Source organism: Zalophus californianus, chromosome 17 (genome assembly GCF_009762305.2).
Source record: "Zalophus californianus isolate mZalCal1 chromosome 17, mZalCal1.pri.v2, whole genome shotgun sequence".
Lineage (NCBI taxonomy): Eukaryota > Metazoa > Chordata > Mammalia > Carnivora > Otariidae > Zalophus > Zalophus californianus.
In genome coordinates, this window is record NC_045611.1 from 6,717,136 (window position 1) to 6,740,558 (window position 23,423).

A 23,423-nucleotide genomic window follows, 5' to 3' on the forward strand; every position below is an offset into this window, starting at 1 on the left:
GGGCATCGGCCATGAGCTTCCAGAGAGCAGTGCCAGCCTCAGGGCTGGTCGGCCAGACTGACCTGGGATGGAAGGAAGAACGGCAGCTAGGCTGGGAGAGGCCTGCCCACCCACCCCCGGGGAAGAAGACAGCCAGGCCTGCCCTGCGTTCATGGAGGAAAGGGAGATAAGGCACCTTGAGCATCCCAAAGGCCTCTGATGAGCTGTAGGTGTCAATCACCTCAACATTGAGTCCTCACATTAATGGGGCCAGGCTGGCTCTAGGACTCCCCAGACTTCCCAACGAGCTCAGGGTGGCCGCCAAAGGTCACAGAGCTAATAAGGGGGGAAGCTGGACTCAGTGAGCACAAGGCCCAGGTCTTCAGCCTCATTCTGCATTCCACGGGTGGTTTAGAAGCCAGATGGCTGAGAATCACCTTTCTCCTGCTGTGTTGGGCATGGGTAACACCAGGGACAAGCTGGGCAGGTGAGGAAATGGGGACAGGGTGGTTCCCAGGGTTTGGGGCAGCAGCTTTGGCCTGGCAGACATATGGCGTATGCTTGGCGGAACCGTAAGCCAACCTGACAGCTGAGGCCTGAGCCCGAGCTTGAAGCTGTCCCGGGGACAAGATGCTTCCTTCCAGCACACGGTTTCCTCCTGATTCCCAGAACTTCTGCACAATGTGGGGAGAAGGCTGCCCTACCCACAGAACAGCCGCTGACACTGAGCCAGGGGGCAGGTGCGCCGTGCGAGCCTTGAGAAGCCCGAAGTCCCCAGCACACTGGCCGGGGTCAGGCAGGCCTGGCCCTGATAGCTGCACGCACAACAGCACCCACCCCAAACCCCAGCCCTCCCAGGCCACAAGCCGGAGAGCACAAGGCAGTGGCCCCCCGGCGCGGGGGTGTCAGACTCCAGCAATGCTCTGGGACTTGGTCCTGGTCCCTCCCACCCAGCCACCCTCCCTCTCTAGCTCTCAGGCTGTTGGGAGCTGTTTCAGCCATTCCTTGTTGGACAGGGTTTCCAAGCCTCCAAACAATCCCCTGCTCCCGGCACCAAGCCTCTGGTGCTCGCAGTGGAGCTGCGGCATCTGGCCGGGACAGTTCTTTACTGAGCAGCACTGTCCTGGGTGATGTAGACGCTTGCCTCCTACATTCTAGTCATGCTGCCCAGTCTTTAGGACAACCCCAAGTCTTGTCTGCATTTTCCCCCGAAGGCCCCTGAGGGACGAGGCATCTTCCAGCTCACCTCCAGCCCAACAAGCCCTCTTTCAAAGAGCGGGTGTTTGCGGGGTGCCTGGGTGGCTCAGTCGTTGAGCGTCTGCCTTCGGCTCAGGTCATGATCCCAGGTCCTGGGATCGAGCCCCGCATCGGGCTCCCTGCTCCGCGGGAAGCCTGCTTCTCCCTCTCCCGCTCCCCCTGCTTGTGCTGCCTCTCTGTCAAATGGATAAATAAAATCTTTAAAAAAAAAATTTCTTAAAAAAAAAAGCGGGTGTTTGCAAAAGATCAAGTAGCCAGATTTGAGCTGGTCAGAAGAGTGGATGTGCCCATCGCTCCCTCAGGATGGCTGCTCTTTTCTCTTCCTGGACAGAAGCCTGACCCCTTGCGGGTGGCCTCCCGTGGGCCAGCAGCCTCCCTTACACCGTCCCACCAAGCAGGCGATGTCACCGCTTTTCGTAGTTGGTGCTGCTCAGATGCAGAGGGACTGAGAGCAGGAGATCCGTCGGCGCCCCCCCCCCCCCCCGCCCCGGCATCTAGCACAGAGCCGGGCCCAGTGCACGTGTGTGGCAAGTGCTTGATAAAGGAAAGCACTTTTCCTAAAGAAATGTGTGAGCTGCACACAGTTGCCTCATAAGCTAAGAGGTGGACTCCAAACTCCTAGAGACCCAAACCTGCTCGGTCTTGCTTCCGAGTCCACATTCTTTCCATCGTACCACCCAGCCTGGGCCTCACAGGGTGATGCTGGCCTGCGATGGGAAGAGTTTTCCTTTTTAAGGGTCTCTGGGGAACTTCTCAGGGCTTATGTTACTTTTCAAAGGTGTCAGATTCCAAGGATGCACAGGCCTCCCTGTGGGAAGGCAACTACTCAGGGACTGTGGGCTGGGCTGCCCACACTCTCGGGGAGTGGCAGTGCCTGCTCTAAGTGGGGCTCCTTTGGCCCCCACAAGGCCCCCCATTCCTCTGTTCTTTCCCTTTTACAAATAACTCTCACTGGCGAGTGCTCCAGGTGGTAAGAGCGGTGCACTCTCACCAAGAACCGGCCCTGGGCCGGCAGTGGAAAGGCCCTACGTCAGGACACCCATTGTACAGACAAGAAAGCTGAGGCCCAGGAGCCAAGAGCACTGCCTCCAGTTACACAGCAGGCTAAGTGAGACGGCCACACATCCTCAATCCCCAGAAAACACACGCTTCTTGCAATGTGAGTGTGCACTGAATGCCATATTGGGGCTTTTTTCCTCTCAAACTGCTGCTATTAAATCGAGGATGCATCTCACTCCCAACTGTATCTTAAAATAGAGGGAACACCGTTATAACCACAAAGTGTAGTAACTCCCACTTGCCCAGGTCTGCGCTTGCGAGGCGTCTATGCCGTGCCAGCACCCAGGGAATGTCCATCTCACGCTCGTGCCTGGACGCAGCTGTGGCTCAGAGAGGACCACGAACTCGCCCAAGGCCACAGGCCACCCCTGGCAACCACGGCCCTGGATCCAGCAGTCCGGCTCTGAATCTGTTGCTTTTTCCAATGTACCGTCCTTTGGAGCTGCTGGGGTTTGTGGGTCCAACGTGTCTGAGGGCCTCTGGTGGGCCAGCGACGCAAGCAGGAAGCAGGGTTCGGGAAGAATTTCTCAAGTCCGAATTATGTCCTGAGCCTCTCCCTCCACCCCAAGATGAAAAAGGCTTCCAGAGGTATAAACCTGCTTTGTGGAGAACACCCGGGCAGGGGTGAGGTGTTACTCTGGGCAGTGGCCAGGAATGCCTCCTGGCTCCCGGTGGCCAGCCCTGGCCTGGGCACCTGACCCCCCCGCCAACGCCCTGGCAGCAGGCAGGAGGTCTGGAAGCAGACCAGAGAGAACAGAATCCGCATTCGTGAGCATGTTTATGGAGAAGGAAAAAAAATGTGTGTCAACTGCATGATGAAAGGCAAACCGTCAGTGCTTAGTGAGAAATGTGAGTCAGGGCCCAAGCCAGCAGAAGGCCTGGGAGTTCCAGGGGTTTGTGGAGAAAAGCTAGAGGAAGAAACTCTCAAGCCACAAGAAGCCGCTGCATGATGTGGGTGCCTAGAGGAGTGTGTGTGTATGCGCAAGTACATGTGCACGTATGTACCACAGGCCTTGGTTTTCCAGCATGCGGGACACCCCTAGCGCCTCCCAAGTCCAGGTCAGCCGCTCACCAGGCAGCCGACACGTGTCGGCTGAGGAAACAAGAGACCCCAGTCGGCTCTGGTTGGTGCCGCACCTGCCTCCACCTTGCAGCCCACGAGTGCACTCTGGGCAACCACACGTTCACGAGAGAGGCAGAGCAGAAGCCGCAGAGCCGGGCAACAAGCGGGACTCGGAGAAGGCCCGGCAACACCGACCAGCCCCAGGAACCAGGCATCGCCCTGCATCGAGGGGCCCTGGTGCCCAGTCATTAGACAGGCACCTTGCACTGGTTAGAGGCAACCACACAGTCACGCCCATAATCCCTCTGAAAAGCCCCCCAGACGCCACCGACTGCGCCTGTAAGTGCCACCTTCCGGATTCAGTCCTGAGAGTAGGCCAGAGCTCCGTCTGCAGAACAGAACTTGTGGGGGCGAGGAGGGGAGGCATCCGCTGGGCTCCCCAGACCACGGGGGCCCCTTCATCTGGGCCCCCAGAAACCAGGTGCACGTGAGTTTGAGATGGGTCTGGGTGGTTCAAGTGTGAATGGCAGAACTGGAAAGACCCATGAGGGTCAAATATTAAGATCCTTTTATTCTAGAGTCACAACCGAGGCTTGGGGAGGGGTAGGCATGGGCCTGAAGCACCGAGCTCGGTGAGGCACCAACCAGAGTCCTCAGAGCTCTTCCCACCAGTCAGGCCTGCACGCCACACTCCGTCCCTGCCCACTGGGATGCAGAGAAATACACACAGCATGCAGATGACATGACACAGAAACATAGTCACGTGCTGGCTCATGCGCAGATCTACACACATACACACAGAGAAATACACGCGCTCCAAGTTTTGTGCACAAATGCTCATAGCCACACATGAGCACTCATAGCTGCTCATGCACAAAAGCAGCACAAAGCACCCAGACACACTCACACTTGTGCACACACACACACAGGCACTCAAAACACACATATAAGCCCCTTCAGAAAAATCCACATCCACCTCCTATATGCCGACACACACACACACACACACACACACACACACACACACACACACTCAGGCAACACACACATGTTGTTATAAGTGCACAGAGCCAAAGTCGCCTGAACACATATATGCACTCACAAACTCAGAATGAGCCCCCCCTGCAAAATATAAAGACATTCACACACTCACAGACACACCTGGGTGCCCGTGGGCTCATGGCCATCCTGGCCTCTGGATGCAGACACGTACATACACGTTCTCAAACTCATGGACACAGCTATATACATTAGGCTCATGCACACACCCTGTGCATGTGCCCAGATAAGCAGACACGAACACAGCCTTGTGTGCGCCCCCACATATGCGCACACAATCACGCACAGAGCTTACATTCACAAACACACCCTAAATGTGTGCCCGCATGCCCTGCATCTGCGTCCTGGGCACCCAGTCACATTTACACACATCTCAAGGGTGCACGCGTACACATGTGTGCACACACGCTCAGCATGTCCACCCGAGTCCCCCTCTCCTGCCCCACCGGTGACAGGCCCGCAGAGGGGACACTCACAGCAGCTTGAGGATTTCCACGTAGCAGCCGAGGGTGCGGTCGGCCTGGGGGCCCAGCTCGATGCTCATGGTGCTGCAGGCAGGGCTGACCATGAGGCAGTCGATGAGGTTGGGCTCGCTGTCGTTGCCCGCGCTGGCCGTGAGCGCTGGCTTGGCAGTGCTGGTATGCTCCACCTCCACGTGGATCTCGCTGGAGGCCACGACCACCGACTTGAGCCGCGCCTCAGACAGCGTGGCTTCCTGAGACACCAGGTCCGGGCTGGGGTGCAGAAGGCGCAGAGGTAAGGTGGGCTTCCGGTCGCAGGGCTGCTGGCAGCCGTTCCGGATCTCCTTCAGGCTGGGGGAGTTGTCACGGCTGCCGGGAGAGCGGAGGGGGGGTGTGTGAGCACGGACGCCCGCGTGTGGCCCTGAGCCGTCACACACCCTGCAGCCAGTGGCGGTGCTGGGAGCCAGCGGTGTCCTATCCCACCCCACGAGGGAGGAAACTGAGGCTCAGGCTGGGAGAGTGGTTTGCTCTGGGTCTCAAGACAGGGATAGGCGGAGGTGGCGTCCACCCCTAAGTGTCTGTCACTGAAACTTAGGCTGTAGTCCCGGCACACAGAAGGCATTCGACACACATTCGATGACTGGTGGAGTGAACGTTTATCTCTATGTAATATCCACGAGGCCTTGGCCATCACCTCCACCACAAGGCCTTCCCTGGCCATCTATGAGGCCTACTAAGTGCCTTCGCTTCTAGTTGCATCCTGGAGTCTAGCTGCCCCTTCCCCCCCCTGGTGGGGGAGGGGCGGCCAGGCCTCACCTCTACTGCCCCATCCCTGGCCAGGTGAGAAAGCTCAGCATCCACTCTCCACCTGGAAGCCCACTTCAAAGGGATCCCAAACCCCAGAATTCTAGCCTCCTGCAGTCTGCGGGTCCATCCGGTCCACCCCTGCTCTTGGCTGAACCCCCAGGTACAGCATCTCCAACCACCTGGAGGAACGATGCTTGGTAACAGGGGTTTGCTGAGAAAAGGGCTCCACAGCATCACTGACATCACATCTGTGTGGGAAATGCTGGGCCAAACACACTGAAATTAGGCCTCTATATCGCAGGACTTGTCAGAGCCTTGAGGCTGGCTAAAGCACCTCCTCACTCAGTGGGCGGCTCACTAGAGGGAAGACAATCCCAGAAATGGGCTTCCTTTGTTGGTGTTCCAGCGTGGCACAGCACTGAGGGCTATCACAGACCTCACAGATATTCTGAGACCTCCCGGGAAGGCCAGTATCACCATCACCCTGTTATCAGTGAGCAGACACTCTCAGAGGTCAAATGTCCTACCCTTGATAACATGGCTTATAAGTGGAGGTGGCTGGGATTTGAAATCAGGTCTCTGACTATAAAGCCCTGGCTCTTCACCACCACCGTGGTCCTGTGCAGATCCTCCTCCTCCATGAAGTCTTCCCTGATTTCTTCCACTTGCCACCTTTACACTTCTACCCCTGAACTAGAGCTTTCCACCCCTGGCTGGATACTGCTACCCCTTGTGGGCACTTCTGAACATCCTGAAGCCCAATTTGATTAGAATCTCTGGGTTGGGGTCCAGATACCAGTAACTTTCCGGGCTCCCTGTGTGTGCGGTCAAGGTTGAGTCCACTGCTCCAAGGGACTCCGAGCATGATAGCATGATCACAAACAGCTGCTGATCCAGGCCCTCCCTAAATGTGCCACATACATATGCCCTGTGCTTGCAAAGAGATGTACACATTCCTTGTGCACAAGGACTGGGTTGAGCACAGATTTCAGGTACAATGCACCTGGAGGGCCCGAATTTCTCCACGTGCCACAAGCCAGGCCTCAGCTGAACCCACCAAAGATGTTTAATAAATACACTTTAAACTTTGCTGGGGAAGAACAAAACCCATCAATTAAAGTCCGAGAATTCAATGGCTGATGGAAAAATGTGTGTGGTCTGGGGTGAGGTTGTGGGGGGGAGGGGCAGTGTAACTATCTCCATGGGTTCAGAGCTAATTTGCTACCCAAATACTCAACACTCCATTTCCCCTTGTTTGCCTCTGCTGGGATTTAGGAGTGGATTTTCAAGGCTGTTTGGCTCAGATCGGGTGATTTTCCAGCGAGCTATGCTAACCTGGGTCAAGTTGTCTGTTCTTCTGTGAGTACATCATGTACCCACCGAGAGCACTGTGGACAGGCCCGGAGGACATGGGGCTTTATCTTCCAGGGACTGACCACCACTACGGGATGGACTTGAGCCTGGCAAAGGTCCCCCAGCATTGCAGCCCTTACGATGACTTCCAGGAGGAACTAATAGGAAACTACTCTGGGCTCCAAGGGGGCTGTGCTGCTCTGAGCTGGGAGCTGGGACAGGCCTATGCAGGAAGCAGCAGGACCTGCCTCGCCCTCCCCAGGCCTCCACCCTGGGCACCTGGTTGCAATCCGCTCAAGGTCACACTTGCCCTCCTCCAGCCCATCCTCCATGTAGCAGAAGCCAGGGGGGAATTTGGAAACTGACAGCTCATCAAGTCCCAGTGTAGTCTACTTAAAACCTATCGGTGACCCCAGTGCTCTCAGAATAAACACTCCAGAACTGAAACACAGGGCCCGCTCTGCCACTCAAAGCGTGGTCCCCAGGCAGCAGCACCAGCATGCCTGGGAGGCTGGAAGCCAAGCAGAGTCTCAGGCCCCGGCCTAGCCCTGCTGAATCGGAATGTGCTCAGCACAGGAAGCTAGAGCTGCTCAGCTGTACTAGTCCCCCATGGCCTGGCTGGGCTGCTGTCCTCCCCAACTCCATCTTCGCTTCTCTTCCCCTCACTCTGCTCTCACATTGTTTCCCTCCTTCCTCCCCTGCAGCGGCCTTTATCGAGGAGCAGAGCGCCTGTGGATGCTGCAAAGAACGCGAATTCCTGGGCCCACCTGGGAAGTGCCATGTCCAGGGGATTCTGAAGCAGGTGTTTAAGGACCAGAGATGGAAAAGGTGACTAATGCCGACCCCATCCGCACCCCTGGGCCTTTGCATGTGCTGTTTCCTCTGCCTAAATCACCTTGTCCTGCCTCCTGCCTTGCCAACAGCCAGGAGCTCTCAACTTAAATATCACCTCTGTGAAGGATCCCTTCCTCACCTCCCCCCAGAGCAGGAGTTCTCAACTCTGGCCACACACTCGACTTGCCTGGGAAGTTTAAAATGAAAAAAGAACAAGAGCAAAAAAAGCCAAAACCCAAACCAAAACCAAAACAAACCAATGCCAGGCAGGGCCCTCCCAATCAGATCCGAATTACAGTGGATGGGGCCCGGGCACCCCTTTTTTTCTTTAAGATATAACCAGTGTTATGCTGATGCAACAAGAACTTGCCAGAAAAAAAGAGCCCCGGCTGCAGCATTTGCCAGTGTCCTTGGTGAGAATACGCCCACCACGACTGAACCCAAACTATCAAGGTGCCATCAGGGACTATGGAATTGGGAAGTGACACGCTTCCAAATGCAACAGGACTCCAGCACACCCCGGACAGTGAAGCACGTCAACCTCAGGCGCCGAGCTTCGTGAACTTTTACTTGTGTGACACCCAGCCGCCAGATCAGGATTCCTGCACCTCGGCACTACTGACACTTGGGGCCAGATCAGTCTCTGTAGGGGCTGCCCGGACACGGTAGCATGCTTCGCAGCATTTCCGACTTCTCCCGGCTGGACGCCAGCAGCAGCCCCCCTCCCGCCCAGGCTATGGCAACCCAAAAGGTCTCCAGACATTGCCACACACCCGTGGGGCTCCAAACTGCTCCCAGCTGAGCGCCACTGACCTAGAGCAAGATGGGAAACGTTTCTAGGAACCCAGAGGCTTCTCTCGTGCCCTTCCACCTAACAACTCACCCCAAAGGGGGCCGCCCTTCTGGCCCCCACGACCACACATTCCTTTTGCCTATTCCTGAAATTCCAGGAAAAAGAATCACACTTCATGTATCTTTTGGGTCTGGCTTCTTTTGCCCAGTTTGCCCTTTGTGAGATTTATTCATTGTTCGTCGCTCTCGTTCATCCACTCCTGCTGCTCTATAGCATGCCTTTGTGTGGACAGACCCCAACTGTCCATCAATTCTCCTGTCGTAGGACATCGGAGTGGAGGCAGATTTTAGTTAGGGGCTGTTACAAATAACGCTGCTAGAATATTCCTGTACGTGTCTTCTGATGAATGTCCCCAAAGCTAAGAGCAGCTGGGTCACAGGGTACATGTGTGCTTAGCTGATGTTCTGATTTTGTAAACCCTTCCCAAGTGATGGAAAGGTTGAAACTCCCTGACACAGACCACGCTCCCTCACTACTCCTCCATCTCCTGCTACACCGTCCGCTCTGGGAGGGCAAGGGCTCCATGTAACCGGTTCACCTTTGTGCCCTCGGCACCTGGTACATAATGAGCTGTCATCAGACGAGGGCTGAGAGGGTGAGAAGGATGAAAGCTGGTTGTTCCCGTCCCCAGGCCCCTGTCTGTGCAACAGTGTGCGCAGTTCCTAATTCTGGTCCTTTCCACCTCTACCCTTCTCCTGGGGTGGGTGTTGGCAGAGAGATTTCCAGAGTTCTTCTGCTTCCTGCTCCTGAGTCAGGAAAACCTGCTCCAGGGCACCTGGGCAGGGCTTTGAGGACACAGAGGGAAAATTCTGGGAGGTGCTGTTTCCTGCTCCTGCCCCCTCCCAATCTCAGGCCAGGCATCCACCAAGCGGGCCCTGGGAGGCCGAGATGAGTCACGGGCCTCGGGAGGAAAGGGAGCCTGAGAATGTGTGACAGTCCGAATGGCTTCCCTGCTTGCTAGGGTGGCCTGAGTTAGAAATGCATGCTGACCGGCTCCGGAGCTACAGTGTGGGAGGCCAAGGGCAAGTGACCGTCCCTGCCCACAGGGATGCTGGGATGGTTGTACTAGCCAAGTGCTACCCTTTGACCTGCTGCTGCTTCTTTTTTTTTTTTTTGTTTCTTTTGCTTTTAATATAACATGCTGTAGGGCACAGAACAAGCACTTACAAATGCCCTGCATGACATCTTCATGTTCTGGCCCCAGGGGTTCTATTACCTCCTTCTGAACAGGGAAATGATTTAAGAATGGACAGGTCCCAGTTGAATATCAGGACCTAGGACTACGGATATTAAAAATAGTAATCCTCCCTTCTCAAGTCCTGTCATGAGAAAATATGCCCTTAATGAGCTTTTGTGGCCCCTTCCCCAAGACCTCAAAGTACAGTGTTTGTTTTAGAAGCTTCATTTGTGCAGATTTTCTGCGTGTCAGAATGTTCCACCGCCTTCTCTCTAAGGACAGTAGCTCTAGCTACACACATTTTGGTCCCCTGGGAGTTGTGCAGTGTACCACCAGAACAACTGGACAGGAGAGCTACAGCAGATGCTACCTGGTCCTGCGTATCACATCCTCTCTAATGACCCCAGGGGTCACTGTATAAAGTTCTACACAAACTAGTGGCAACTGCATCACTCTGCATCCCAGGAGTGAACCTCAGTCAGGAAAGAATGGAAGCTGGTAAGTACCTACCCCAGTGCCATCATCCCTCAGGGGAATGGCTCAAACATGTTCCACACAGGCTCCTGGGGGGGGGGGGGGTCCCAGTGGGGAATGTGCAGGTGCCTGCAGTGGTCACCAGACCTACTGGCTGTCCTCCCTTCTTGGGTCCCCTCCCCGAGCTTCCTCAGGTTACATCCTTAATAAGCTGCTTGCCCCCAAACCCTGGAGGACCCAAGGCAGTGGCCCTGCCATGCCCTCTTCTGGCCACGCACTAGCATATGGCTCCAGTTTCTTGTTTTCTCAGCCTTTCCCCATCTGACTCGATCCTGCGTATCGTACGCCATCTCCCCCAGTAGCACCTGAAACCGTGCCTGACACGCACAGGCGCTCAAGGAATCCATGCGCACCACGGGCAAAATGAAATTCTGCCGATGAAGACAAGGGAGAAAACCTCCTGCTAGCCCTTGTGCACACGCACGGACACGCACACTCACCCCCCCACGCACACCTGCACCTGCGTGCACGCATGCTCTCTCTCACACAAGCCCCGATGTATCACACGCACCAGGTGGTGAGAAATCTTCAGAATCAAGCACTTGCTCCTAAAGCCAAGGCAACACAACAGCCTCGCAGTTGCTAGTGTTGATTCACAGTGTTTGCTTTTCCAGTAACATCGCTAGGTTCGGGGCCGGGAATCGGGTGACTGCACGGGCTCAGCAAACACCCTGGAGGCAGTCCCAGCAAACGCCACTCCACCTGCCTGGCTTGGCCAAGGTACAAGCCGCCCTCCCCGGTGACTCGGCCCTTCGCAGTCACCATCCCAAGGCGGTAGCGGGCTCTCCTGGGGGCAGCAGGGCTGACCTGTTGATGAACTCTTCATAGCAGGAGTAGATGGCAGCCAGGCACACGGCCACCAGGTTGGGCAGGACCCGGGGGTGGGGGCAGTGCCCCGTGGGGCCGTGCATGCTGGAAGAGAGCAGAGCACAGGGTGAGCAGGCCGCTGAAGAAGCGGCGCCCACGCAGGGAGGCGGGTGGGGGGCGGGGTGGAGCCCTCCTCAATGGGTTAGGAGGACGACCCAGTTTTCTAATTCACGGAAAGACTTAGCATACGGTAGTCAGATATCCCAGGATAGTCGTATTTATGCCTGGGGGTTCTGGAATAATAATTCATAATACCACATTTCAGTCTCAAAAGTGGCCTGCCTTGAAAGAAAAACGATTATGGTCACCCTGGCCCAGCACACGGCCCGGGACACATTTGCTAAGTCCTCCCTGAATGCCAGCTATTGTTACTCATTATGGCCATCGCTGTGCCTCAGTTTTCTCGTCTGTAAAATGGGGACCAATAGTGCTACCCCGGAGCTGTCTGGAGCCTGGGAATAATATCTGTAACACTCCTGGAAAATCACCGTGGCCACTGATAAGAGAAGCCTAACCTGAAAAAATTTTACAAACCGTAACTGGGTACTTTAAAGGGACCCTGAAGTCACCAGGGCTCCAGCAGAGGGATACTTCCTTGGGATTTAGAAATGCTTTGTGAGTTCTAAGTGAGTATACTTAGGACACACATAAGCTTCAAAACCAGCTAAAACCGGCTCTTTTGATTTTCTTAAAAAATGAGAAGAGTCATGACAGTGATCGCTGACATCTGCATCGTGCTGACACAGTTCCTAGTGTTTATGGGTATTAGCTCACTGAACCTGCACATTAACCAGATGAAGCGAGTACTGTGGTTCTCATTTTCCAGATAAGGAGACAGAGGCACAGAAAGAAAATTTTAAAATCAAAGAAAAAGCAAGCCCTCTCCTCCAAAACACCAGAAGTGAGTAAGAACCAGAAGATCTGGTTTCCTCTTGCCCAGCTTTGGGAGGTGGTTGTTCAAGTCCTCCCCATGATGAACCTCTGGGGCCAGCAGGGCACTATCCCCTGACGCACTCAGCACTCGTAAACCAAAGGTGTGGAAGGTGTGGGACCCATGGAAACAATCCTATTATTTAGAACTGGTACCATTTCCTGAGTTTCTACTGTGTGTCAGGTACTGTGCTAGCGGCTTCCTCATGTATCACCTTATTTAATTATGCAACAACCCCTGTGGACAGTGGAGTAAACAGGACCAGAGAGGTACAGCAACTGGCTCAATGTCATACAGCTAGTAAGCGTCTCAGACCACATGGGGTCGGGAGGACCCACGTGACCCCTGTAGAAGACGAGATGCTTGGGGCCTTTGAATACAAGTGGCTTCTCTCTGGGCATCAGTGGCATGAGCAGTTCTGGGGTGGAGACGAGAGTTGGCTGGTAGACAAGGTGGGAGGGGGTCCAGCTGGGAGACCCACCTTTGAATGAACTTCTTCACCACTTCCATCCCCGCGTTGAGCTCGTTCAAGGCGAGGATGTACTCCTGAGTAAACAGCCTCAGTCGTGGGCACTTCCCAAAGTCCTGCAGAGAGAGCAGAGGGAGAAGCTGGGAGAGGCTGCAGAGAAGGCCAGGATCCCAGAAGGGGCAACGGGACCCGCTCTGCCCATAGCTGTTGGTGTGGAAGGCAACGGGAAGACACCAGCCAACGCCTCTCTCTAGAAAGCACACGTTTTTCACTTCAAGAACCTGGCCTCATCACACTCTTGCTTACACCCTTCGATGGCTGCCCTGTTTCTTCTCCTGAGCAAGAGGGCAGGAAGGAGGTACAAGAACCAGACGTGGCCCCAGGGTGAAGCTGGTTCCCAGCCATGGGCTCCTCAGATGGCTCCCTCCTGCTCTAGGCTGACCCCAGCCACCCACTGGATTCCAGAAAATACTTAAGGAGCATTTGAGGACCTCATTCTTTTAGTTGTAGAAAAAGCTACCCCTCATATGGCACATGGAATCAAAAAGGCAGATGAGACAGACGGACAAGCTTGAAAAAAAGCTAGCTGGACAGGTAATTGTGTGTGAGAGATGTGGGGTGTGGGGTGTGTGTGAGAGAGAGAGAGAGAGACATGGAGTGTGGGAGAAGGGGTGTGTATGTGTGCGTAAGAGATGTGGGGTGTGCGAGAGTATGTGTGAGAGACGTAGGGTGTGGGAGGAGGTGTGTCTTTATGAGAGACATGGGGTGTGGGAGATGGTGTGTGTGAGAGATGTGGGGTGTGGGAGGAGGTGTGTGTGTGAGAGACATGGAGTGTGGGGGGAGGGGCGTGTGTGTAAGAGATGTGGGGTGTGTGAGAGACATAGGGTTTGGAGGAGGTGTGTGTGTATGAGAGACATGGTGTGGGAGTGTGTATGTGTGAGAGACGTGGGGTGGGGGACGAGGTGTGTGTGTGTGTGTGTGAGAGACAGGTGGGGTGTGAGAGTGTGTGTGTGAGAGACGGGTGTGGGAGGAGGTATGTGTGTATGTGTGAGAGACATGGGGTGTGGGACGAGGTGTGTGTGAGAGGTATGGGTGTGGGAGGTTATGTGTGAGAGATGTAGAGTGTTGGAGGAGGTGTGTGTGTGTGAGAGAGATGTGAGGTGTGGGGGGAGGTGTGTGTGAGAGACGTGGGGTGTGGGAGCGTGTGAGAGGTATGGGGTGTGGGAGGGTCTGTGTGAGAGATGTAGAGTGTGCGAGGAGGGGTGTGTGTGTGTGAGAGAGAGAGATCTGGGGTGTGCGAGGACGTGTGTGTGAGAGACATGGGGTGCGGGAGGAGGTGTGTGTGAGAGACATATCGTGTGTGTGTGTGTGAGGCTTAGGGCCTGGGAATGGAGGTGTGTGCCCTGGACAGTGAGTGGCTGGTGTGTGTCTGGGAGTCCGTGTGAAAGGGGCGCAGGCAGGAGGGAGGAGAGGGTAAATCTGCTCAATGTTAGGGAAAGGCCCCAGCCCCCAGGGGCGAGGACGTCTCCATCCACCAGCTCAGCCTGAGTCCCCGCAACTCACTTCAGCTGATGACTAACTAAGGGGCACTGAGCAAGGACAGAGGGACTCCTCCCTGCTCCAGTGAGTGGCATCACTGGACACTTCTGTTTTCTTCGCTTCCCCAACACAGCACATCAACGGGGCAGGTGACAGAGTTCAGCTGAGTGGAGAGGCACATCTCCTTGGTGGCTGCTGGCGCAGGGGCTTGTCAGGAGAGGAGACATGATAGCCAGGGAAGGAGCTGTGTCCGTTCCCACGTTCACAGTAGGGGCCTGGAGGGGTGAGGCCTGCCGGGACAGCAGTTCTATTCATGGACTTCTAAACCTGTGGCCTGGGTTGTGAACAGTCAGAAAGGGCGTGAGGTGTGGTGTGTGAGGAGGGTGACCAGCCAGACATCAGAGGGAAGAGTCACATCTCCAAACTCGTCTGCCCTCTTCCTGCCCCCACTGAGTGGAACCCATTCCGTGAAAAGCAACTGGATGGGCATCCTCATTTGAGATAAAGCAGTGGAGACTTTCTTCACAGCTCTAACTGATTCTGCGGGCCCTCGAGAAAGCTGGGAGGAGAACACGTCCCTCCCACACCCTCCTGCCTGCTCTCAGAAGCAAGTTTCTAGAGCTGCTTCGTGCTTCTTCACCTGGAGTAAAGAGGCTGAATTATAGTCCTTAAGCCAACGAGGGGCCTCGTTGCTTCCATTCTCCCTATCAGGATGACGCACTTCCATGAGGCGGGCGGCAGAAGCCACGGGGCAAGCTCAGAAGGAAGATACACACGTGTGTGCACACATACACACCCACACACACACACTCACACACACAGAGCACTGGGCTACATAAGGCCCCTGCCTGAAGAGAAAACTGAAACTTGATTGTGCTTCCAAACTAAGGAAGACATCTCAAGTCCCCAAGTCCCCAAGTCCCCTAGTGCCCTGGAAAAAGGCTGTGTGGGTCCTCTCGGGGCCTCATCGCCTCTGTTGTGGAGTGAGGGCTGTAACCGTGGATCTCTATGCCCCCCTTTCACTTCTAAGGGTTTAGGAGTCCATGGAAACTGCTTCAGCTCAACCCTGCTAAAGATAACCATCCTTATCTTTGCTATTAGATTTCTGGAGAGTCAAGGTCATTTTCTTGGAAATGAACATTATAGATGGGTCTGATGGCCTTTCGACATGTGGGTGAGGGACATTTTACCTCTTTGGAAAAGCTAAAAATGCTCTTCCTGGAAAAGCAGGTGGTCAGATCACCCACTGGTCCACTAGGGACCACAGGCACTCTTGAGAATACAGTTTAACAAATTGTTTAGAATCTCCAGGAGAACATTCTAGAGGACTGCTTCCATTTGTATCTAATTTTTATTTCAGTCCAGTGAGTAACACTCTCTGAGACTCTTCTCTAAGATTCAATGTACTCATCCATGAAATGGGACACGTGATACATTTGCCAAAAGATGCACCCTGAGGATAAGGGAGGCTCTAAAGTCCCAGAACACCTCTGTGGTCTATGATTTCCTCCAGCTCCCAAATGTTCCAGTGCCTCCTTAATGAGAAACGCTGCATGCACAGTGAAGAGAAGCCGCTGCTCGTGTGATGCTGACAGTCGTGTAGCTGGTGGGTAGGCACACCCATTAGCCAGTGACTACACTCCCCACACCAGCCAGAAGCCCGAGCTCAAAATAGTGCATCTGGCCCATGGCCGGGAAATAAGCTGTAGGGAGCATGAAATGAGTGACACCAAAGGTCTGCCATGTTTCCTGTGCCTACAGAAGCCACGATCACTGCTTCACGCGCACCTGTCCTTCTGCGGAAGGGACTAATGCCCCTCCATCCTATCTACAGTTCTCTTCTAACAGAGTTCATGGTGTGTAACTAGACGCCAAGAGCAAAGAGCGACACAAAGCTTTATCGTATCCCCAGACGCTGAGGATCACTTGGGGAGCTCTTTAAACGTCAAGTGAGAATTCATGCCTGAAGGTCCCTGATCTCTGCCAGGCCACAACAGATGCTATAAATTGTGGATTTGCCCTGTAGCTGTTCTGAATTTTATCCAGAAAATTATTACATGGTCAACACTCTAGGCCCATAAAACTAACCAAATATAAGGGAGATGTTGTATGGTTAAGCCGTGGGAGGCTGGCCTGAATTTGGACTCTTTTCCCTCGGAAGTCAGATGTCCCAAAAGAAGCATTATTAAACAGCTTATTGATGACCACAGAATACACAAAAATGTTTCTGTGCCCAAGGAGGCATGGGCCCAGACAGTATACCCTGGGGGTTTGGCTCTGTCATTGGTAAGTTGTGACGGGAAGGTCCTTTGCAAAAGAAACTCTGAAATCTCTGCTCTAGACTCTGAAAAGGGTACAACCCTCACCTCACACCGCCTCCACAGTGATTTTAAAGTGAACAATCCGAAATCTTTTCCTCTCAGAAGCCTGAAGCCAGAGAGTGCCCCTGAAACTATAAAAGCCCAAATTAGGGCACAAATTTACGCTCTCCACCACTACCATGGGGAACTTCTTTGTCAGTCCCGGAGAAAGAACTGGATGGAGTATTCCTCTCCGCTGTGTTGTGAAAATCAGAAATGCATTTATCTCAAATCAAGGAAGATCTCAGAAATAAGCAGCAATTCAATTATGGTATGGGATTGCCCAGGGCAGACAATGGTAAAGAGAACCCGTAAGGTGCCAGCACCATTCAGAGTGGCTGCTGGAATGCTGTGTTGAGACAGATTCTGAAGCTATCTCTTCAGAGCGCTCAGCAGGAAGGGTGCTGTAATCGACTGATGATGTCTGCCACGAGTGTGGATGGGGCAGAATAGCACATGTGTCATACACTTCCGTCCGGACTGGGATTAGGGGATTGGTGTAGAGACACAGTGGTCTTCACATGCTGAATCCTGACAGGGCAGGGGGGCAGTAGTCATGGGTACCCCACATCTGACTCAGTGCTCCAACGTGTGCTGCAATTACAGAGATGCCTCCATATCACCCAGGTGTCTTGAGTCCTGGTTGGTGGCTGGCTCTGGAGAGCACATTGGAACACTGGCCCTCACATTCGACGGCTGCTCCTCAGCACCCCTCATGAGCACTAAGGGCTGCTCATTGGTTCCCTGAGTGACCTACGGAGCCTTTCTGGGTCCCAGACACCTCACCTATGAAAGGGGCTCCCGGGCTTTCATAGGGTTAAAAGACATGTGACATGCTTGAGCGTCACATTGTGTCTGGCTCTCAGAAAGTGCTCAGTAAATATCTATGAGTAGATGCTAGTTATTCTCATTCCTAGCTGTGGCCCCTGGGGCCAGTGAGCGGACTCTGCTAAGCCTCAGTTTCCCCACGTGCAACATGGAGAAAGAATGATATTTGCTACTCTCACTGAACTGATAAGAACGCCAAGAGGCCACGCACACTGCCAAGCCTATACTCTATTCAGATTGCCTTTGTTTCCCCTGATGTCTTTTTGCGGTTCCAGGATCCCAGCCAGGACACCCCACTACATTTAGTCCTCTTGTCGCCTTAGGCTCCTCTGGGCTGTGACAGTTTCTAGGCTTTTCTTGTTCTCGATGGGCTGGACAGTTTTGAGCAGTGCTGGTCAGGTGTTTTGCAGAAATGTCCCTCAACGGGGACCGGACTGATGTTTCTCTCAGGACTAAACGGGGCCTGTGGGTTTAAGAGAAGAAGCCCCGAGAGGTACGGCGCCCTGTTCGTCACACCGTATCAGGGTGCATGCCCTCACGTGACTGCGGCTGCTGACCGTGACCCACTGGCAGCGGCTGTGACTTTAGGTTTCTCCACCGTACGGTCACTCTTCTCCCCTTTTCCATACTGTGCCTCTGGAAGGACACGGTGTGCACGGCCCCACTGAAGATGTAAGGAGCTCCAGTCCCCCTCCTTGAGGGCGGAGTGTCTGTAGACGTTTGTGAATCTACACATGGGAAACTTCTCTCTTCTCCCCCAGCCACGCTATTTTTGTTATTTTTACTGTGAAAAATATTCTTCCTGTTGCCTTAAGAAGAAGATAAGAGCCAAGGAGGACAGGCTGCATGAACACCCCAACCTCAACAGAATCCCAACCCCAGTCCCTGGCTGTCAGGCCAGGCCAGACAACCCTGTTCCCCAAATCTTTGGGGAATGGCAAAAGGCTGGGGAAAAGTGAAAGACTGGCTTTGCAGTCGGGCTGTCAGGGGAACTCACCATATTATGCTTGAGGATTCTCTGGACCACGGGAGTGAACACTTCGATGACCACCATGGACCGGGGCCGCTCTCTGCAGTGCTGGGGAGACAGAAGGGCACTGTCAGCACTGAGCCTGGCAGGGTCCACAAGCCTGTGGCCTGTGGCCTGTGGCTCTTAAAGTCTGAGATCGTGGGGCTCCTGGGTGGCTCAGTCGGCAAAGCGTCTGCCTTCGGCTCAGGTCATGATCCCAGGGTCCTGGGATCGAGCCCCGCAACGGGCTCCCTGCTCGGCGGGAAGCCTGTTTCTCCCTCTCCCTCTGCCTCTCCCTCAGCACATGCTCTCTCTTGCTCTCTCTAATCTCTAAAGATTAAATCAAATCTGTAAAAAGAAATAATAAAGTCTGAGTTTTCATCAGATGGTACAGACAGGCGTCCATTTGGACAGGTCCTGATTTACCCCAGGAACACTGTAGCACTGAGGATCAGAGGGCACGGTCTAACAGAGGAGTCTCTTGAAAACTGGGTGCAAGAATGCCAGGCGTTTAGTGTCTGGACCCCAGAATCTTGACAGTTCTGTGGCTTTTCAGTTGTTGGCTTTGATAGGCTGGCAGCAGTCTGCAGGCCATCAAATGCCCCTCTCAGATGTACTTTACTTCATCAGCATGTTTTGTTTTTTCAAAGTGAAATTGAAGGCCTTCAGGTGGAACAGAGGAGACCCCACCACGCGAACATATTTATAACCTGCCCGGGCCTGAAGGTACTGAGTTTCTAACCCCTGGATGAGGACCCTGGACCTGGGATATTAGAAATCAGGGCCTTCCTGGGAAATCCAAGATCAATAAGTTTTCCTCAGATCTTAGGGTTCTGGTTTTGAAATCTGGCAGGCAAGGCTGCCCAGGCGTGTCCAGTGTGGCCCAGCGTGGAGCCAGTGGGGGGTGGCTTCGTTCCCCCTCAAGCTCTCCTCTCTGGGCAGGCCGCCTGGTGGGTGGGGCACTGAGGCTGGGACTCCGACGCCCCAGAGGAAAAGCAGCCTGAAGGCTCACGGGCCCCCTAGGCTCGGACCCCTCCCTCCAAAGGACAGGGCAGCCTTCTATTTGAGGACCAACTGGAGTTCTATCAGGAAATGCCAAAAAGAATGGTTTCTTCTACACCGTGAGTTTTCAAACCAGGAACCCGCAGGTATGATTTACTTTGAACGAAGGTCCACTGTTTTAGAACAAGAGTTTGAAAACCATGAAATCTGGGAGAAACCATACAGCTTGAGAGGAGAACAAGGAACAGATTTGGATGAAATTGGACAAAATACTGAGAGACGAGATGGCCTGCTGTGATAGGTAAGGGAGCAGGATATGAAGCCCTGGGATATGTGACCCCACCCCGGTCGGGGCAGTGCCGGGGTCCAAGAAGGCCCCTGTTTTAGTTGTCTTTAGTCTCACTGAGGCCCAGGGAGGAGGGGGCCTCGATTCAGCACCGAAGCCTGATGCCCGTGCAGGCACGCTCTTGCTTACACACGTGCACGGGCTCAGCCAGACGCTCACCTGCCTGGCCCAGAAGGCACACACTGCCACGTGCCCGGACACGCACACTGAGAACACACGCGGGTGCTTCGGGCCGGCAGGCTGCGCCCAGCCTCTGCGCTGTGGGTCGCCGGAAAAGGTCTCCTGCTGGAGACACTGGGCCAAAGGGGGTAACACGACCCTGTCTCTATAATCTCTGAGGCTCCTGCCCTCTGACAAACAGAGAGAGCATGCTCTCTGAGCGGGGTGCAGAGGCAGTAAGGGCATGGCAGTCCCCTTTCCTCCAGAAACCACTGGGCCTCCCAGGTGCCTGCTTTGCCAGGCCACGTGCTCATCTCGCTGGTGGACATAGTCCACGCCCCCCGCCAAGGACAGGCTGTGGAAGGAGCCAGGGAGGGAAGGAGCATGAGTGAAGTGAGTCAGCAGGTGCTAGAGCAGAGAGTGCTGGGGTAGCAGCAAACCTTGCGTCTCTCCAAGGACATCAAGTCATTACAGTAAAAAAAAAAAAAAAAAAAAAAAAAAAAAAATCACAAGCAAAGAACAAAACAGGACTGCCTGCTGGTTGAGGCCCCGGACTGTTGCAGTGTGTTTTCAGAGTGAGGGATGGCTGCTGCCCGACATGCCCCGGGCACGTTCCATGTAAACCTCCTGCAAGCAGCCTGACTCTGGGTCCAAGGGAGTGGATGGGCTGCTCTGTGGCTCCTCCCGGCTAACCTGGCATCCCCTGCCTGTTTTCCCTGTTCAGGAAAAGCCCCATGGCTGTGTCCCACTGTGGGCCAGCCGGTGCTCAGAGGAGCCGTGGCTAATAATAAACCAGCTCTGACGTCAGGAACCCAGAAAATCTGCTACAAATTTCTCCCAAGACAGCTACCAAGATATTCCAAGGAAAAGCTGGACGCTCCTCCCTGACCCACTGGTTTGGACCCTGGGCCTTGTTTATCACCTGTCTGACAGAGAGACAGCGGTAACTCTAAGAACAGGCTGCCTGACTTGCCTTCTGGCTCTGTCTGGGGCCCTGACCCAGGTCGGGGAAGCCTGGGTTTTCAGCAAATTATGCAAAGCCAACCCCCAGCACACACACACAGAGGCAGGCTGCCTCCTGCAAATACAGCCCCATTTCAGTCATGCCATACCTTGCAAAAGAATTCACAGAGATCTGGTGGTGGATGGTTGTTTTCCAGCAAAGGAGCAATTGCCTGAAAGAAAACAAACAAATGTCAGCTGGAATCTCTAGAAAGGAATCCTATCGGGGTCGGTGGGGGGGGGCTCATGGCACCCACTGAGAAGCTGATAGAAGCTCTGGGCTGCCCTCCAGGCAAATGCACACTGACAGGGGCTCCGTAACCTGCTGATGTCCGTCCACATCCCCCTCAGATCAACAGGCCCGGATTACGGGGCAGGACGGGATCGTGGTTCTAACCCCAGGCACTGGGGGCAGAGTCCTGGGTGCGAGTTCTAGGTCTGGCACTTACTACAGCCTGTTAGAACAAGCTATTTCCTCTCTCTTAACGCCCGAGTTCCCACCTGGGAAGCGGAGCAGAGAGTCACCAGAAGAACGGGGGGGAGGGCCTGCGGGACGTTTAGCAGGGACCTTGTTCTCAACCCACTGGATGCCAGTCGCAAGCCTCAGCCAGTTGTGACAATCAAAAAGCCTCCTGACACACTTCATTTCATATGAAGGCAGGTTGGAACATCTAACGCCCGTTGAGTTCGTGTCTCACCAAGGCTTCTTGGGCTAGCTGTATGGTTCTTACTGGTTCCCACTGCCATTTCTCTACAAGGTTCCCATGGCCCGAATGACGTCTGATTCTTGATTTTTCCTCCCCTTTCATAATTCCTGTTTTAATGATTGTGCTAAACTTCAGATTCAAATAAAATATTTGAACAATGGAAAAGAAACGTGTCCAGACATTGCCAAATGCCTCATGGGGGACAAAACTACACCGAACTGAGGACCCCTGGTATAAAGTCTGAAATAGGGCCGGCTCTCCATAAATATTAGTTACTGGATGGTTAATGCCTAGGTGAAGTCCACTCACATTCCTGTGTGCACACTGAGCACAAGGTTAGCAACGAGGAGACCCAGGACCCAGCACCAAGACTGCCAGGCTGTGTGACCCTGAGTGAGCAACTCAACCTCTCTGGGCATTAGTCTTCTAGCCTATAAAATGGGGAGCACTAGAGTGACTGACTCACAGGGTTGCTGGGGGAATTTGATGAGAGAAAACTGTACAAGTTTTGGAGTCTCAGCCTCAGGATAAGCCCATTGCCACCATCACGGGCCGGGGGGGGGGGGGGCTGTCTTGGGCAGTACTGGACATAGCGGCAAAGGGTGGCGATTCTGCCCGACTCCCAGGAGGGCTCTGTGAGGACACGCTCTCCCCATCACTGACTTCCAGGCTCAGACCCTGCCTCCTCAATTTCAGAGGGTCTCGGTGATCTGTTCCCTGCAGTGATGCCTTTGAATATGGGTAGGGACCTCTCAGCAAGGCCTTCCGCCAGGCTTGGGACCATCAGGGAAAGGAAGCATCACTGGATGCCAGGAAGAGACGACCTCACTTGTGCGAATGCATCCCTGTGAAGGAGGAAGTCAGTGATACTGAAGTTCTGCTGTGTAGCACCGCCAACCAGGCTGACCAATGGCCCAGGGTCTTACCTGTCTAGGGCGGCACCGTCCAGCACAGTGCAGATCACGTGCAGGGTTGAGCCCCTTCACTCATGCCAGGCCCCTCTTTCTCGAGAATGAGTCAAGGAATAAAGGAGTGGGAAGGATTTAAGTGCCCAGAGTGGGCGTCAGGCAGGGGCTCTGTGCTTCCACGCTATTATCTCATTTGATCCTCATGACAACTCTGTGAGGTCAAGCGGGAGCTATTCCCACTTGTACAGATGAAGAGACAGAGGGTAGGGGAGGTTACCAGTCCTGCCCTGGTCACAGAGTTATGATTATTTTAAAAGGTATGATTAATAAAAAGAGCTTATATTCTGTGGACTCTTTCTTTAAGCCCGGCCCTTGGCTGAGCATGTTAGGTGCATTAGCTCACTGAACCTTCCCAGGAACCCTGTAAGAAAGGCATGCCCATTTCATAAATGAGAAGACTCAGCCTTAATATGTCATATTAGCTGAAAATGATTGGAATGGCCATCTGGTTAAATAATAATATTTTAGAGCCAGTAGAAAGTATGCGTGGGCCAACGGTCCTCAACTAGGGTTGACTCTGCCTCCCAGGGGATGTTGGCACGTCTGGAGCCACATTTTTGATCATCGACGGGGAAGAGTTTCCGGCATCTAGTGGGTTAAGGCAGGGATGCTGCTCAACATTCTACAATGCCCAGGACCGGCCCCCCCAGAAGCAATGATTCATCCCCAAATGCCACAGGTACTGAGGCTGGAAACCGTGGGGCACATGGGCACGAAGAGACTTGAAAGCATCCCCAAGACGTGTTACAAGAAAGAACCAACGCAGAACAGCCCATCTAGCAATGCATCATTAATGCTGA

The 23,423-nt window shown here is 54.0% G+C and overlaps 1 protein-coding gene across 2 annotated transcripts in view; it reads right to left on the reverse strand.

The window, feature by feature from the left end:
- LOC113936058 (c-Maf inducing protein) overlaps positions 1–23,423 on the reverse strand; it is a 230,248-nt gene that overhangs the window by 21,064 nt on the left and 185,761 nt on the right. For both annotated transcript variants that reach the window (XM_027618942.2, XM_027618941.2), the window contains exons 6-10: positions 21,059–21,121; positions 18,428–18,508; positions 12,716–12,819; positions 11,244–11,348; positions 4,894–5,247 (exon numbers count right to left, since the gene is read on the reverse strand). In XM_027618942.2, the coding sequence (XP_027474743.1) occupies positions 4,894–5,247; positions 11,244–11,348; positions 12,716–12,819; positions 18,428–18,508; positions 21,059–21,121 (707 nt within the window). The remainder of the gene's footprint in view (positions 1–4,893; positions 5,248–11,243; positions 11,349–12,715; positions 12,820–18,427; positions 18,509–21,058; positions 21,122–23,423) is intronic.